Below are 17,436 nucleotides of genomic sequence, written 5' to 3'. Positions count from 1 at the left end.
AAGCTATCAGGTCCCAGGTTTGGTGAGAGAAAATACAGGCGGCGACACACTAAAAAGAGCAGTTGGAACTATAGTTTTGCCTGTGACCTTGGATAACACCACAAACATTTCAGACCAAAATGTACTCAGAGAAGGGCAGTGTCAGAAACTATGTATATAATCAGCTGGAGCTTGTTTGCACCTAGAACGAACAACCTTACGAACCTGCAGGTGTCGAAAAAAGGCTTTGGCTACACTATCTTCGATGCAGTTTTTTTTTCCCCAAAAAAATCCAGGCAGTTTTGATAGAAAGATAATTAGTAAAATAATGACATGTCAGCTAAACAAACTCTTGCCATCAATCATCCACTCTGATCAAACAATCTTCATCAATAGCAGGTTTTTATTTTTTAAACACAAGATGTGTTCTTAACACTTTATAAATGGAAATATGCTGGGACCAAAGGTACATCAGTCTCATCCTTGGATAAGGCCTTTGACCAAGTTGCATGGCCTCATATTGGACAGATTTGCATTTATTACCGGAGTTGAGTTGTTATGCACCAGTCTTAATGCTCCATCTTAAACAATGGTGCCAGATCAATCCATTTCCCATTAACACTGTTCTGCACAGCAGGGCTGCCAACGTTTACCAGCCCTCTTTGATCTGACAAATCAGTTTCAATCCCATTTGAGCTTATTATCTCTTTTAGTAGACTGTCTTGGAAACTAAACTTATAGAATCTTAGATTCCAGCTAAACTTCTCCATCAGTAATATGCATTTCCTCCAGGAAATGCACATTAAACCAATCAAAAAAACACAGGTTTGAGGAGTGGATGTATCTCCCAGGTTTATCAATGACCTTTTACCCCCGAAACTGAGATAGGCGTCTATTTAAAATAGAAATGACTCGCCTTTCCCTACAGACAAAATACCAAACCTCTAAATCACTGGATGAATACAGAGAAATATCAAAACTTAATAAAACCCCGCCTTCAAATTTGAATGAGTGTAATATTTGTCTCATATTGAAAAAAGTAAGGGAGGAGACGGATCCAGCCAGCTGCAGTCGGGCTCGTCAGAGTTTGGATAGCTGAATAATTACTAAAATGATGGGGTGTTGGCTAAATGAACACATGCCATCAATCATCCACCCTGATCAAACGCTCTTCATCCCTGGAAGGTTTTTGTTTTGTTTTTTGGTCTCAACACAAGACATCTTCTTAACACTCAAATAAAATATGCTGGGACTAAAAGTACATCGGTCTTATCCTTGGATGTGTAAAAGACAAACTTTTTCTTTTTTTAACAATGCATTAAAGTAATGCTGTCGGCCATTGGGATGGAAAGACTCAGATTAACTGGTTCTGTAAAAAAAATTCAGTCGGGGAAGGAGGCCAATCTTGTAATGTATTCTGGGGGAGATGAGGTCCAATGGAGGGATTGCAGGACTGGTGATTGGAAATGGTCTTTTTTTTTTTTTCTTCCTTTTTGTGAGTAGTCCGGCAGCGTAGTTCTGAATGTACTGAAGGTTTTTGTTCTTTTCATGTTCAGGCAGAGTGAGTGATGGATGGAGGCTTGCAATGTTTTTGAGGTGGTGAAATTATGTTTTGCACAGATGTTTCACGTGGGAGTCAAAGGAGATGGGGGAGTCAAACCGTACACAAAGGTTAGAGTTAACGGAGGAGAGTGGGACGTCCTTATCAGAAAAAAAGCCACAAGTGTAATAGAAGATGACTGAAGCTGACAGGGCGTGTCAACTAATATGGAGCTGTTCAGCCAGAGGAAATCCTGCCTCATCGAATCCTTTAACATAATGGATCATGACAGCAAATACATCTAAAATCAGCTAAAAAGCAAAACACAATAAGAGAGATGATTGGTCACAAAGTTAATATAAAATACAATAGAAACTTTTAGATAAAAGTCAGCTGAGCAAATGTCTTTTACCACAAATAATGGCTGAAATGTATTTCTTTCATTTAGCCCAGGGGCAACTGCCCCTCTGCTGCGGCTCCTTGAGCCTCGGTCCCACTGCAGTACGTCCCTGAGCGGGGCGGTAAGGTAAGGTAAGGTAAGGTAAGGTAAGGTAAGGTAAGGTAAGGTAAAGAGCAGCCAGACCCAATTGTGTTGTGCGGTAAAATGTAGGCGGAGTTGTGAACGAGGCAGGGATGTAAAGTCATTACACATTAATAGTGGAAGAATGTGGTACTGCGGCATCCATCTCCCACTGGGTCTCCTCCTCTCCTGTCACTGAGAGGAGGAGAAGATGAGAGGAGGAGAGGAGGAGGAGGAGAGGAGGAGGAGGAGAGGAGGAGTGTGTTATGTTCAATAGGAGACGGGTCCAAATGACTCTTTGACTGTTAAAGGTTGCCGACCCCTGATTTAGCCTGTTTCAAGCACAGGAGCAGTGGTTGGTGCGTTACTGCTGGTTGAAACCACACATGAGGACGAACTGGATTGTGTCGGGTTTGACAGAGGTGGTAGTTTTATTCTCTTTTATTTGTGTCTGTAAGAGAGAAGCAGTTTCAGGAATAGTTGTGTCACACAGTTTGTTCAGTTATGAAACTATCAACCCCATCTCTCACCAGTCAGTCGTGGAGTGACCCAGGGCTCTGTCCTCAGGCTTTAATACCTCATTATTTACCTCCGCTCACTCGGCAGCATTTTAAAAGCCATAAACTCTGTTTTATTGATTTGCAGATGACATCCAGCTACACCTCTGTTCCAGGCCACACCGCCTCCCTCATAGGTCGTCTTTAAGAAATGAAAGCCTGATTCACTCATGACTTTCTCAACTTCAACCAAAATAAATTTTGCCACTGGCAAAGGACATAACACTTCTGTCCACCCGAGGTCCGTTTCACGAAGCAGGTTTAAGGATTACCCCAGGTTATTGAACACCGAGTTGAGGGAAATGCGGGATTTTCCGTTTCACAAAGGGAGGTAACTCAAACCGGAGGAAGCGGGGTAACTCAAGCCTGTTTCACGAAGCGGTGTAACGTCAACTCCCGGTCAGTTACCGGGGCAACAGACGCTCTAGAACTAACCTGGTCGGGAGCAGGTTTTTGTCAGTGAACACGGAGTTTTGCTCTGGCTCCGCCCCCTTTCCGACGGACACGGGATTTCATTTCCTCATTCAGCGGGGGAGTTTTGGTGAAACAGTTCTGCAGTGCCTTATTCCCGAGGGAAATTAGACGTCAACTTTATTCCCTCAATATTGAATGTGCTTTTGATAATGATCCGATTGATGAAGGCGCAGCGTTACTTCGCCGAGAATTTAATATTCGCAGATAATATTCGCATCATCAGACCGCGCATAGATGTACTGGCATTTGCAGACACCTTCCTTTTTGAGCGGTACCGTTTTACTGCCGAGACCATTATGTACATCCACAGTTTAATCGCTCTGTACATTAGCAACATCACCAGCCGGAGCCTTGCCCTGACGTCATAGCAGATATTGTGTGTTGTGCTGCGTTTCCTCATAAATGGCAGAGCTGTCAGAGACACCATATGCCATCATCACTTCGGGGTCTGATCACCACCACCACCACCAAATAAAGACATGATGCACAATTCATTTGGTCTTTTTTATTTCCTACAAATACAAGCGCTAGTTTAGTTAATGTAGTTAGTAGTTAGCATAATTCACCTGGGACTGTACACCCACCCTTAACTTGTGCTCCAGTTTTTTCCATCTTCTGGAGCAGGTGGAGTCTATAGATCTGTTTTACAGATAACTGGGAAGACATAAGGAGGACATTCAATTATTACAGTTGGACATGAATTCCACAGAATGAACCTCTGGTGTTTACTGAACATCTGTCTCACTGTCAGTCCTTGCAGTGGATGTTGAGGGACCCTCCTGCTGCTGCCCAGCCATGCCCTGTTAAAAAGGATGATAATGTGTCAATACTTCAGTGTAGACAAAATATCACTCTTTATTCCACCACAATGTTTCAGAAATGTAAACGGGATGAGAACTATCATACCTCTACAGGCCTTTGTGGATCCTCCTCTGTAAAGGCAGCAGACAGGGTTTCCTCGTACTCTTCATCCTAGATGAATATGTTTCAGTATATTTAAACTACCATTTTGCAAGATCTTTGGAGTGTTGCCTACTTACAAGGTCTGTTGTGGCATGAGGGGGTCCAGCAGGCAGAGAGCACCATCCCAATCTGTTGGGTGACAAAAAAAAGACATGATGGGGAAATAAAGATGAACAAAAGGAGGCTTAAAGAGATATATAGGCCTCGGCATATTATATATTATGAAGGAAGTGGTATCTTGAGGGGTGAGCTCTGAAGAGGAGCTCCTCCAGGGATTCCCTCAGCCACTGGCCTCCAAACATTCTGGCTTAGGGCTCCTCTGCCTCTGTTAAAGGTGGAGGTGCTGGGCCACCACCCGTTTTACAGGCATCTGCCTTCTTTCTGTTGGCTGAGTAAAGTCTGTCTTAGTTTAGCCTTAATTATTTGACAGCACATGATATGGGTGAGAAGACATTTATGTGTTTGAAAACAGCGATATGTTGGGAATAAATCTCCTGCACAGTCCAATGGCCACTTGATATTTACTGTACAATGTCACACATGATCGAAATTACGTTAAGAAATGTATTGATTAACAATTAAATTAGCAGCGGTCTTACCCGATTGGACAATGTTTTTATATTTCACTTTCAGCTGCTGCCAAGAGCGCTTCTCCCCCGCGGAATTGCACCCAAAAGAAATAAATTAATAAGCTACCATCCAAGCAGTATTCCCTTGCAATAATATTGTGATGACAAAGACGTTTACTTACGCATTCACTTGAGTAGCAATCTTCTTCCACGCCGCCTCCCTCTCTTTAGCAGCCGCTGCGCTGTTGCATTTTTTTTTTTTAAATATGTTCATATTCGCCATATGATCGGATCAATACTTCCTGCTCCACTGGCGTCAAAAACTCCGCCCTCCGCGTCTCAGTTGTCATGGTGACTCGTTGAATCGGGGCTTCATTGATGCGGTCTTTTTAGAGTCGTGGTGCACGCGCTTGACTCCAGGTGAAACTACTCCGAGTTCATCAAACTGATCAAAATCCGGCGTCGTGAAACCGAAAACTCCGCGTTTTCTGTCTCAGTGTAACTCAATTCAGAGCTCGGTGTTAAGCCCATGGCTTCTTAAACCTGCTTCGTGAAACGGACCCCCGGTCACTGGGTTTGAAAGATGGAAAGAAAGAGCAAGGTGGAGCAGAGAAGGCAACAATTAAAAAGAGGAAACCTCTGGAAACAGATGCAACAAAATTTGTTAAGATTGGGAACTTTTTCATTAAAAGCTGGTTATGCACAACAAATGACGATGGAATTGGTGAAATGTTTAACTTTGCCTCCAATCCACTGTTCAATTTAATTATCAAGTCAATGAATTCTGTGGCGTTTGTGGCATACGACACAATATTATAGAATTTAAATAATAGTATGATGCAATGCCACATAACTGGGAAACAGCAGCACCAAGCAGGACTGATCACAGGATATTCTTTTTGTTTCTGCAGGTAAAGGTATAGCAAAAAATAAAGCTGTTATAAAAAGTGATACAAAATATACTATACCTATATAAATAGTGATATAAAAAGTCAAACATACACCAACAAACATAAAAACATCAACTCCCAAAACATAACATAGCTCGGGTAACAAAAAAATTATTTTGAATATGTTGTTTTTTCCTTTTCGCAGTCACCAATGCTTGCTCATGTGGAATTGTTTACTTTTCCTCTATAAAAGTGCTTCTCTGGAGTTAAAGACACCAAAAGAAGCCAAAGAAGAGGTTACTGCTTGTTTCCCTCCAAAAATTCAGCTCTGTGTGTAGAGGTGAAGCCTGGCCCCTTCTGGAAATGTGCCTGAAGTGCACTAGAGCAGTGTTTTTCAACCACTGTGCCGCGGCACACTGACGGGAAATTATCCAATTTCACATTTACTAAATAAAACATTAATAAAACATTTACTCTCACAGCCGCTGTCAGCTGTGAGAGCAGTGTGCAGAGTAATCGTGTATGAATACTGTGGCGAGCATCGAGGAAGAATTGCTCTGAATCGAAATTCTATTCTGCCATCTGAACACCAGAAGCTCTTATTTTGACATGAACACTCGTAACCGGAACTTCATAACAGGATCTTACTCCACACAACACATTTCTCACTCATGGTTGCACACTAATATTTCACAAACCAAACCAAACTAGACGAAATAATTAACTACAACTCGTAGTATAAACAACCCACAATGCCTGTTCCAAACCGAAGACAAAAGAAAATAACAACTTTTTTTCCAAACCTGAAAAACGAATTTTTAGCTCAGTTGGTTAGAGCGTTGTGCTAATAAGGCCAAGGTCGTGGGTTCGAGCCCCGTTACGGGCCACACAGTTTTTCGCCCCAAATAGAGAAATTCGCTTCAATAAGCGATACGATAAGTCGGTTGGCCTCCAAGCCTGTGATGCAATGCACAGATTTTCCACTTGTTGGTAAATATGAATATATGCAACAAATGTACAGTTATAGCATACAAAAGTATATATACGTATACAATGGGTGCGCATGTGAAGAGGTAAGGTCAGCGGCATATCTTGCTTTCAACTGTTGATATGCTGTTTGGGTTCTCTGCTCATTTCGTCCCCCATCCGGTAGGGGCGCTATGGAAAATAAATTTGAAGGCATGAGCGTCTCTTCCGGTCCCAGTCAGTGTGAAGCAGCATTGCACACTGCGAGACGCCGATTTTGTGCCCATGCTTCATATAAAACCTTTTTAACTACTGTAGTTTTTGTCGTCGACATGGTGAAACTCTCCGCTGAGCTCATTGAGCAGGCTGCTCAGTACACCAACCCTGTGCGGGATAGAGAGTTGGACTTACGAGGTCAGTCTCAAGACGCCGTCACGGCTCCATATTATCGATGTTAGCCGGTCTGTTAGCCGGTGTTTCGGATTAACTGGTTGTCCTGTTAACTGGTGACCGACTTCATTGGTGTCCGTTGTTGCTGCCAGTCACGGCACATGTTAAAAACAAGACAGAAATCAGTAGTTGTCTGGGCGGAGGCCTTTTAACTAAATTTACAACAAAGTGTGCTTTTTGTGGGTCTGGTGTTTGACATATTATGTACGAGTGGCAACTACGGACGCACGCGGAAGTCGTTCACCAGTTAACAGGCGAACGAGTTAATCCGAAACACCGGTCTGCTAGCTTTAGGCGGGCCTCTGCAAACTGTTCAAAACCTATATATTTTTTAAGCATTACAAATGAGGATGAATTAAAATACACCAGCTGTATTGACGATAGGACAAAATAGGAAAATGTAACGGAAGACGAACCTAATAAAAGTAATTTCTGTTGTTTTAACATCTTCGGTCTTTGTTTTATCCTATTTTTAACATGCTTTGTCTGTCACAATGACATTTTGTGTTTGAATTCTTAATTTGCCAGTGTTGTTATGAAAATATCCCAACACACCAATTGCGACTTAAGCGTCTTCCTCGGTGAAATGCAGTTTCTTACGGTCTACTTATTTCAACCTTCTGATAACCCGTGACTCTAATGTAACATATGTTTTATTAACATTAGTATCTTGATTTGACTAAAGTACAATAAAGATGGATAGTAATTTCAGTGAGCATGAGCACAGTGCACCACATAGAATCAAAATATAGCGAACTCCCTCTATAGCAAGGTATTTATCCATGTTTCGTCCTGTAGAAAGGTATTGATCCTTAGCTTGACCCATTGATCCCATCTCCCCCTCTAGAAATCTGTTGATCTACAAATCGATTGATCCTCATCCCCCCCCCTCTTGGGGAATCTGATTCTTATTTTTCCCATAGAAATCTATTGATTCTCATTGCTCCTATAGAAATCTATTGATTCTTATCGCTCCTATAGAAATCTATTGCTCCTTGTCGCCCCCGATGGAAAGGTATTCATCCTTATCCCATCCTATGGAAGGCTATTGATCCTTATCTCCCCCTATAGAATGGCATTGTTCTTTGCAGGTCGAGATGACTCTTCTTCAGCCTTTTGATAAGATGTAGGAGGTCAGGGTGGGTCTCATGGGACACAAACTCCACCATAAATAATGTTCACAACTTTTCAGAGATGATGAACTTTATGGAAATATCATGGAGACTGAATCTCAATAAACTGGTTAAGAAAAGACTAATACAACAAATCCATACCTTCAACGAAAACAGTACTTTTGTTGCCAAAGGTAGAATGTCTCTTTATCTTTTTTTGTTGTTGTTCTTTTTCTCATTCTCTCTCACAGGTTATAAAATTCCCGTGCTTGAAAATCTGGGAGCAACTCTGGACCAGTTCGACACCATCGATTTCTCTGACAATGAGATCAGGAAACTGGACGGCTTCCCTTTGCTCAGGAGACTGAAAACGCTGCTAATGAACAACAACAGAATCTGGTGAGTTCTGCATGTCATGCAGAACAATGTGAGACACATATGTTCTCCCTGGGGTTTTTTTTGTCACGTCTTGTGCGCATGAAATAAAGCCAGATAGCAGCATTCAGCTGGATTTACCTCTGATCGTCAGCGGTCGTGCTGCGAGTCTCGCCACAGACAGCAAAATCTTGTTACTGTCAACGAAGTTAACAAAATATTAACAAGCGTCGTCACGTTAAGATGGTTTTAAAAGCTTTGAATGATATGACCGCAAGCACACAAAGGCAGTATGAAAATGATCCAACTGTAGTTTTTGGTGGGGAGTTGAGGATCTTCATGCTGATAACCTTCTGACGTGTCGTTTCAGCCGCGTCGGTGAGAATCTGGAGCACTGCCTGCCGAGTCTGACGGAACTGGTCCTCACCAACAACAACATCCAGGAGCTGGTGCGTGTCAATACTCTCATATTTGAATTACTGTGAAGGGAGCTACTTGGGAGTGGATGTTCACCAAGGCACTCGTGTTGTTTGATGCTGTGCAGGGCGACCTGGACCCTCTGGCCTCAGTGAAAACTCTGACTCTCCTCAGGTATGGCTACAAATGTTGATTTATTTATTTTTTTTAATGTGAACAAGTCCGCAGGCCTGATCTGACATGTCTGTACTGACTTTGTAGCCTGTTGAGGAATCCTGTGACAAACAAGAAGCATTACAGGCTGTACGTCATCAGCAAAATGCCACAGATCCGCGTACTTGACTTCCAGAAGGTAAAACTGAAGGTAAGAAGATGAGTTGGGGGGTCAAAGGTACATCTGACTTCATGATGTCACTGCAGGATGTGAGAGATGGACCGTAGAGCTGCGGTGGTGTATTGTGGATGTCTGTGCACTGGTTTTGCCGCCCGGCTCGGCCCGGCTCGGCTCGGCCAGCAATTAACCACGTTTTTGTTTCTCACTGGAACTGTGTGATATCGCCATAGGAACGCCAGGAGGCGGAGAAAATGTTCAAGGGCAAACGGGGGGCTCAGCTTGCAAAGGATATTGCCAGGCGAACCAAAACGTAAGACGAATGTCCGCGTCAGACAGCAGCTCCTCAGAAGCACTGGACCCCGGCTGGAGAAACCAAAAGGCCATTGATCATTTTGTACTGCAAGATTGGCACGAACTGCATCAAAATCCTCTACAAACCTTTTAAAAATTTTAATCTGGCGTCAGGTCTAGACTGATCGAGAACTTCTCGTCCTGGTTTCAAGTAACTTGAATGCAAAACTGTTTCTCAAAAACACGAGAAGCATTTCAAATGCATATTTGCATCCCAGACTCCACTGTGAGTACTTTGCATTTACAGTAATCTTATTTTGATTGGCATACAAAGTGAGTGCTTATCATCTTTTTGTAGTTGCACCATTTGACATTTCAAGTATTTGAAGTCAGCGTGAACGCAAAGTCCGGATTTCAAACAAAATTCAGTTTTTTTTTCTTTTCTTTGCTCAACACTCATTCAAACACATAGAGACAAATAGTTTGTCCATCAGTCTAAATTGGTGACTTAAATTTCACAACTAAAAGGAAAACCTGCACTGCTGACTCGGCAGATCTTACCCAGAAGCTTTCAGGACTGCTGTCTCTGGACGATGTATCAGTGTATTTGACTCAAGAAAAGATACTACACATGAGAGTGACTACACTGGTTGGAGGCCAGAGAAGCCCCTGCGTGCACACAGACGCTCAGAGTGAGGTGTGTTCCTCCTTTCAGGTTCACTCCTGGAGTTCCCGCGCAGCCTGAGAAGAAGACGGGACCGTCTCAAGCCGACGTGGAAGCCATCAAGGTTCACTTCCTGCTTTCTCAGTCGCGTTTCAGGCCTCGTCCACACGAGCCAAAAATGACGTTCGTCTCCCCGCCGTTCTCAAGATGATTTCTGTCCACGCGTCACTATGAACACGACCAAAGAGCATGTAATATATATGACAGGCCTTTAGAGGTGCTGTGACTCACAAAAAATAGCCACGGCGAACAGAAATATAGAAGTTGACCCCTGCTCATAGACTTCTCTATAACTGAGTTATATAGGTCTATGCTCCGGCTCCTCCTGGAACTCAAGAAATCTTAACATCACCTTATCAACGCTGTTGGCATCAGTAGCTTCTGCAGCACCCCCTGGAGCATGTAGTCTACTTATTGTTGTGGGTTAGGTGTTTGACCCCTTGATAAAACTCTAATTGTAGTTTCTAATACACTTATGCTGCTTTTATTGGCTCAATTAGTAGCAAGAATTCTGTTGTGTCCTGCTGGTTTAATTGCTCCTTGTGATGTTTATTTTAGATTTTTTTTTCGTGGTGTGATAGAGCAAACTTGTTCTTATCATAGAGTGCTGCCGGAAGCTTTGAAGAATGTGTTCAAACTGGTTTCATTTGACTTTAATAATATTGGGTCTTATATTTTCTCGCTCAACTCAACATTTGTACTTGCTGTCACGCATCTCTGGATGACTACATTCTGTTCTGGAATGATTCAATCAGCTATAATATAAAGGAACCATTTCTCCGGTTTTTACCACAAGTCTTTCCAGCTTTAACTCTGTTTTCCCAATCATTACTGTGTAACAGTAGATTTTTATTTTTTTTTTAATGGATCTCGAGAGAAAACACTTGGTTGACGTGGAATTGGATTTATCAGACTGCACAAGCTGACTTTGACGCATTGGTGTTTCAGAACGCCATCGCCAACGCTTCGTCCCTGGCGGAGGTGGAGAGGTTGAAGGGGATGCTGCAGGCGGGGCAGATACCAGGCCGGGACCTCCGACAGGGTCAGTGCCCAGCCCAGTTTCTCGGAATCTCTGCTGCTTGGAGCTGAAAACGTCCCCACATTTGTTCTTCTATCAGCACTTTTTAGCCACAGTAGCGGCAAAAGTTGGATTGTTTAAATGCGTATTAAAGGAGTCCAAGTGGAGGCATAGCTGATCTCATATTCTGACATCAACGTCCATCCAGGTGCCGAGGAGGAGGAGGAGGAGGAGGAAGAGGAGGGAGAGGAGGAGGAGGAGGAAGAGGAGGCTCCACAGACAGAGGCGCACATGGACGGAGGCTCTGGGGAAGAGATGATCCAAGAGGATCAAGCAGAGGATGATGACAATATGGAAGAAGAGCCACCTGTTAATGGATCCTGAGTTAATGCCAAAGGCAGCTTCTTGATGCTTGTAGATTTGTGTTCAACACGTATTGATCTGATTTCTTCTCCTTTGTTTTTTAACTCTGTAAAGTGATGGATATTAAACTGATTTTCTTATACTGTTGTGACTTTTTACGCTTTTCTTTATCAGTTTAAGTTCCAATTTCTAGCTTTAATGTTGTACACGTATCAAACTTGATGGCATCAGGAGGATTTCAACCAGAGAAAGTTGGTTGTTACTGATACTTTCCCTAATCTTGAGCTGTATCGGCATAATTGAGAAGATCACTGATAAACAATCTTTTTTTTTAATTCTATAGGCAGGAAGTAGAAAAATAATGTGCAAGTTTGTATGTCAACTGAGCAAAAAAGTAGTTGTAGTTGGAAGAAATTTAAAAATTTAAGTGAAATATGAGCAATATGAGTGCGTTGAACAATTGTACCACTTTGTTTTCGGTTGATTGGGCTATTTATTGAAAAATTAATGACCTTTTAGAACAAATAATTTTCCCAAATGAGTAAAATATGCACAACTACTGAGGGCTGAAACAAGTTGACAGTTCTGCTCAGTAGGAATTCTCTTGAGGAAACAATTAAGCGCTACTATTGCTCTGCATAGCATTTTCTTAGCCCCAGTCTGTAAATCAAGATTGCATTTTTCTAAATTTTGAGCTGGGTACATAAGTCAAAACCTTTTTTTTTTCAATTTGTGAGGTAGATTCCAATCCAAAATAAAGTACAAAACTATTGCCTCTCCCCTACATCCACATCTTAAGCTCAAAATAAAGAAATCCACTAGACAATTCAGTGACATTTTCACTCTTTATGTTGAAACATACACAAGAGGGTTCAATATTTAAAATCTTTAAAACGAGAGTTGTTAGAGATTTAAAACGGTGGCTCTGCTCCACTGCATGTACAGACTTCCCACACTCTTAGTCGGTGTACTGCCTGTGAGTTCACACAAACTTTAAATGTAGGCTCCTGTAGTAATAATTGCTAGACCCAACCATAGGTGTGAAAAAGCCTATCATAACAGTGAATTTAATTTTATTTAACATTTCTCAGAGACACGGTGAGGGCTGGTCAAGCTTTATACTGTCGTTCTCTTTATGCTTGTATGTTTAGCCGCCATTAGTTTATAAATGAAGTCTTTATACTTTCAAACTAAACTTTGTCCGTTTTTAAAAGTAAAAAAAAACATGAACGTTAAGTTTTGGGGGCGGGGCTTCCCTGTGAGCGAGGTCCGCTTACGTACCTACGTCACGCGGTGACACGTCATCTCAAATGATGATGTGCATTTTTAGCTTCAAACAAACATGGTGGACACAGGGAGAAGAAACCACCATACATGAAACCGAGAGCCGCTGAGGTTTATTCGCATTTCGGAGTCTCGACAACGGATATCCACGTCTGAAACATGGACGACGTGGAGATTGAAGACGTCAACGACGACTCTCCTTTCCTGGTGGAGAAGGAGCCGCTTAAAAACCAGGACCTGAGTTCATTCGCTGACATCGGTAAAAAAAAAAAAAAAACATCCACACATCTCTGCTGGTTTTATACGTTTTACTGACTATACTACCTTTAACTACAGCTGAGACCCTTTGGATATAAACCCAGGAAGTCTGAATCTCCGCCCTTTTTTTTATTATTTATTTGGCTCCTCAACGTGTGAAAACTGGGGTTAGCATGCAGCTAACTGAAAGCCTGACCTACATATTTAAACATTTGCATTGTGGCGAATAGTTTTAGTCAATAAGGTTTCCCTGGCTGTGTCATATACCTTCATCTACTGTCGTTTGCTTTCTTATCTACCATTGTCCACACCTGTTGACCTGCTCCTTCACATGAAGGTAACGAGTCAATTCCTGATCAGATTTTCGTTTCATCATAGCATGGATCCGTCACACCTTGAATCAACAAAGCATAAACATTCCTCTGCACACTTAAGGCTTCTTAGTACCAGCAGAGTTGGTTTAAAATCCAGAGTCAGATGCTGTGAGCCTCTTGTTCCCACTTATTCCCAATAAATCTGCAGCAACTGTGACGTAATCAGGTCAATCTAAAATGTGTAATCTCGTAGAAAAATGTAAAGTTTCCAGTAAACTGATCTTTTCTTTCCCTCCTTCCCAAACACAACACTGTCTGAGAGTCCAGAGGTTGAGCACAATGTGGCTGTAAAGAGGCTCATCTGGGATCAAGGTGGTCGCTTTAGAAAAACATCTTGATCTTGACCAGTTTCCTTTTGTTGTGGAACAAAAAGCCACTAGTCAAAAGGTAAAGTGACACACAGCTTCTCACACATTGAGTTCAGCTCAAGGTGGCTGCAAACAGTGTCACATGTTGGCATAAACAGGACTGTATTGTTGGTTTTTAACCACACGGTTATTTCGTGACATTATCGATGACTTGTACATACGGCTCTGCCTGTGGGTTTGAGAATGTGGTGGATGTTGTATGCCTGTTCACATGGTTTGATCACCTGTGTTTCTGTGTGTGTTTCTGTGTGTGTGTGTGTGTGTGTGTGTGTGTGTGTGTGTGTGTGTGTGTGTGTGTGTGTGTGTGTGTGTGTGTGTGTGTGTGTGTGTGTGTGTGTGTGTGTGTGTGTGTGTGTGTGTGTGTGTGTGTGTGTGTGTGTGCGTGCTAACCCCCCCTCAGCTGGAGAGGTCTTGTCCCTGTATGGGTGGCACCTCCTCCTGGTGGCGTTTGTCCTCGTCCTGCTCCTCCAGCAGCTGAAGAGGAGAAGCTCAGGACAGAGCGAGTCCAGCACGGCCTCAGCAGCAACACAAGGTGAACACGCCGGTCCTTCCACCCCGCCCAACATTACCATGGCAACGTTTACATAACCATCAAAAGCCATGTGTAACCAGTTATCGTTGTATCAACACGGGCAGTATACAGTTCCTGAGGGATGTTTATATTCTTTGTGCGTTCATGCACTGCTGATATGAATTGAGAGCATTTTAAAGGTGAAGGGAAGTTTGATTGATCATGATTAGAACTAGACAGCCCTGATCATTTCATACTGGGTGGATATATGGATAGACAAATCTCAAACATCATCTACTTCAGTGCTCACCGTATCATGAATCACATACAGCAGGGTCATATGAGGATTCAAATGGCGTTCTTGATCTGCCTGAATCTCACACATTTTCTTTAAGAAGGTATAAAAACTGAGAACATCTGCCAGATTTCCACTCTTCATTAGGAGGATTTAAATGACGCCCAGGTTTCAGTGCTGTGCGTTCTGTTTTTGCTTGCACAGACGCTGCGTTTGTGGCCCGGCGGCAGGAGGCCATGGAGGCCGCTCGCAGGAAGATGCAGGAGGATCTGGATGCCAAAGCGGTCCTCTTCAGGGAGAAGCAGAAGCAGGTATGGCGGTGAGGGGTGGAGGCATGTTGTTTTCCCAGGAACGTCACAGCGGAGTGCTGCTTTCTGTGTTTCGCGGACAGAGAGAAGAGGAGAAGAGGCGGCAGAAGCTAGAAAATTACAAAGGAATCGTGCCGTCTCAGGACGACGCCGCCGCCGCCACATCATCGGCTGCCCTGAAACCAAAGACCGACAAGAAGCAGCTCCGCAGCACCGGTACGTAGCTCCGAGGGAACGTAGCTCCCCGCAGAATGTGAGGGAAGGTCTTTGATCTGTGTTTGTAATCCTAAACGTTGGAAATTACACGAGGATTCGTCACATTCCCGCGAGAAGGTCCCGTCTCAATAAGGATGTCTGTTCCTCACCCTGTTTTGATAAAACAAGGCGACGTGTCGATAGAAAGACGCTCCACTGGTTTCATGAGATTGTCCGGTTGAGACTGAAGAGGAACCAGAGAGGACGAAATATCCTGATGTGTGACGACCAAGAGAATCTGCCTTTGTGTTTCCAGACTACAGTCCTCTGAGCGGACAGGGGGGAGGGACGTGCGCCTGGCGGCCGGGCCGGAGGGGGCCGTCGTCCGGTGGATGAGGGTAAAAGAGTGTCGGAGACGGCGGTCCGCGTGACTTCTGACTTCTGACAGCCCGAAGCTCACGCCGACTGACTGAAACAAGCTGACGACGCGCGTCCGAGCCCCCACTCCACTAATACGTCTCTCGTTTTGTGGTCGAATCTTTTCACAGGTAAATACAAACTAGAGTTTTATAAAAAAAAAAAAAAAAAAAAGATTCTAAATCTCATTTTGCTAAATCGTGTTTGATTCTCTGACTCTGGTGGCGAATCGAGACGTTTTAGGGTCCCGTGGCGTCGACAGCTTGTCATGAAGCCTCTCCTGTAAACGGCGTGTGTCCGCTGGGTTTGGCTGATGTTCACAGTCGGTGTGTTTTTTTTGTTTGTATTTTTTTTTCTGTTTCAATGTTCCTCTCCATGTGCCACCGCAGCTTTAGAGTTGTAGCTGGTAGTCTTGAGTTCCATACTTTCTGATTTAACTGGTCCAACCAGGCCGTTTTTTGATATATCTTAACGTGAGGTGGTCGTGTCATGTCTAACATGTACATTTTATGCAATAAAGAAATTCCCCCAGGAAACTTGTGCAGGAAATGATTGATTTACTTTAATAGTCCAGAAACCAACGAGTCATCTACACACTCTCTAGGATATTAAAAAAGAAGATGGAACACCAACTGGAAGATCGATCGGTCAGGTTGTCTTGATGGTTTCCAAGGAGACGCACCAGTCGACACACACCAACGGCCCACATTCCCAACACTTCTCCTGCATTACATGACTATTTAATGTAGTTTCTGCCACCAGTTATTATAACCGACCTTGACTTGTGTTCTTATTCTATACTTTCACATGTGTGCATGCAACTTGCAGCATTCATTCATTCATTCATTCATTCATTCATTCATTCATTCATTCATTCATTCATTCATTCACTGATTCAGTCAGCAACCAGCTGAACCTTCCATCCAAGCTCTGCAGGATGGTGACACGATGGAGAAGTGGAATGTACAATCTTCTCGCCATGTACATGAAGTAACCACGACACCTCTGTGGGGCACTTAAACGGAAGAAGTTTGAATAAAAAAAAAAAGTAAACTATTTCAAGATTTTCTTTACCCCTAAAAGGAGACGTGAGAATTTCCCCTCAATTTTAAGTCGGCAGCAACAAAATTAGATATTTCAATGTTTAACAGCTTATCGAGAGATGCAAGGAGCAGAGAAGACAGTTTTGGGGCTCTCCTAATCCAATGATCTGCACTTTTTATGACTATAAAAAATCGGTTTTTCCCCCCCTCTTTCCACCAAATAAAATTCATTAAATTGTCATATCAGTTTATTTGATGGTGGAAACTCGTGTTTTCTTTGAACTTTACGGACTTCACAGTCTTGGGCTAGCAGCTCATTTCTTCTTGCCTCTTACACATTTAACCAAGTCAAATAAAAACTCAAAACCATAACTGGCGATTCCTGCTGAGTTGGAAGCAGACACAGCTCCATAAATCCCCTTGAAATGAACAGATAAGCCACAGATTAGCTGTATAAGATGGAGATTTGCTCCCAACAGGAGATCGTCCCTGTCGCTAATGTTGTTTGCAGACTGCTAAATGAGTTGTTGGTACTGATGCTGAAAGCACAAGACAAAGTCAGAATTGATTGGTATAACTGTAGTTTGCTTGCAGCGTACTGATCAATAAACATGCTATGTCGTGGAAAACACCCTCATTCATTACTGGAAATTCATCAGTAGGAAGTAAAATTTGACAGGAGTCATTGTGTACTTCCACTCACAACCTTATGAAGAAGAAACAACCACATCTAAAGTACATACTTAATGAACACTCTTTGTCAATTACTGTTTTTATTACTTTTACAACTATTACAGAGTTGTGACATTGATAAAGTATTATTTTAAAAGCGGATTGATAT

The 17,436-nt window shown here is 42.8% G+C and overlaps 2 protein-coding genes across 2 annotated transcripts; both read left to right on the top strand.

Moving 5' to 3' along the window:
• The first annotated feature begins 6,701 nt into the window (after window positions 1-6,701).
• snrpa1 (small nuclear ribonucleoprotein polypeptide A') lies at window positions 6,702-11,652 on the top strand. Its single transcript, XM_080495192.1, has 9 exons — window positions 6,702-6,872; window positions 8,272-8,419; window positions 8,766-8,844; window positions 8,940-8,986; window positions 9,074-9,176; window positions 9,377-9,456; window positions 10,153-10,225; window positions 11,110-11,203; window positions 11,388-11,652. Exons 1-9 carry the CDS (start codon window positions 6,791-6,793, stop codon window positions 11,561-11,563), a joined length of 882 nt encoding a protein of 293 aa, XP_080351318.1. The 5' UTR covers window positions 6,702-6,790; the 3' UTR covers window positions 11,564-11,652.
• A 1,222-nt stretch (window positions 11,653-12,874) lies between these two features.
• selenos (selenoprotein S) lies at window positions 12,875-16,082 on the top strand. The gene is made up of 5 exons (XM_080500017.1): window positions 12,875-13,085; window positions 14,227-14,358; window positions 14,837-14,943; window positions 15,024-15,156; window positions 15,452-16,082. The coding sequence occupies exons 1-5, from the start codon at window positions 12,986-12,988 to the stop codon at window positions 15,529-15,531; spliced, it is 552 nt and encodes a 183-aa protein (XP_080356143.1). The 5' UTR covers window positions 12,875-12,985; the 3' UTR covers window positions 15,532-16,082.
• The last annotated feature ends 1,354 nt before the right edge of the window (window positions 16,083-17,436 follow it).

Source organism: Blennius ocellaris (assembly GCF_963422515.1).
Source record: "Blennius ocellaris genome assembly, chromosome: 1".
NCBI classification, from domain to species: Eukaryota; Metazoa; Chordata; class Actinopteri; order Blenniiformes; family Blenniidae; genus Blennius; species Blennius ocellaris.
This window is presented reverse-complemented; position numbering and strand designations above follow the sequence as displayed.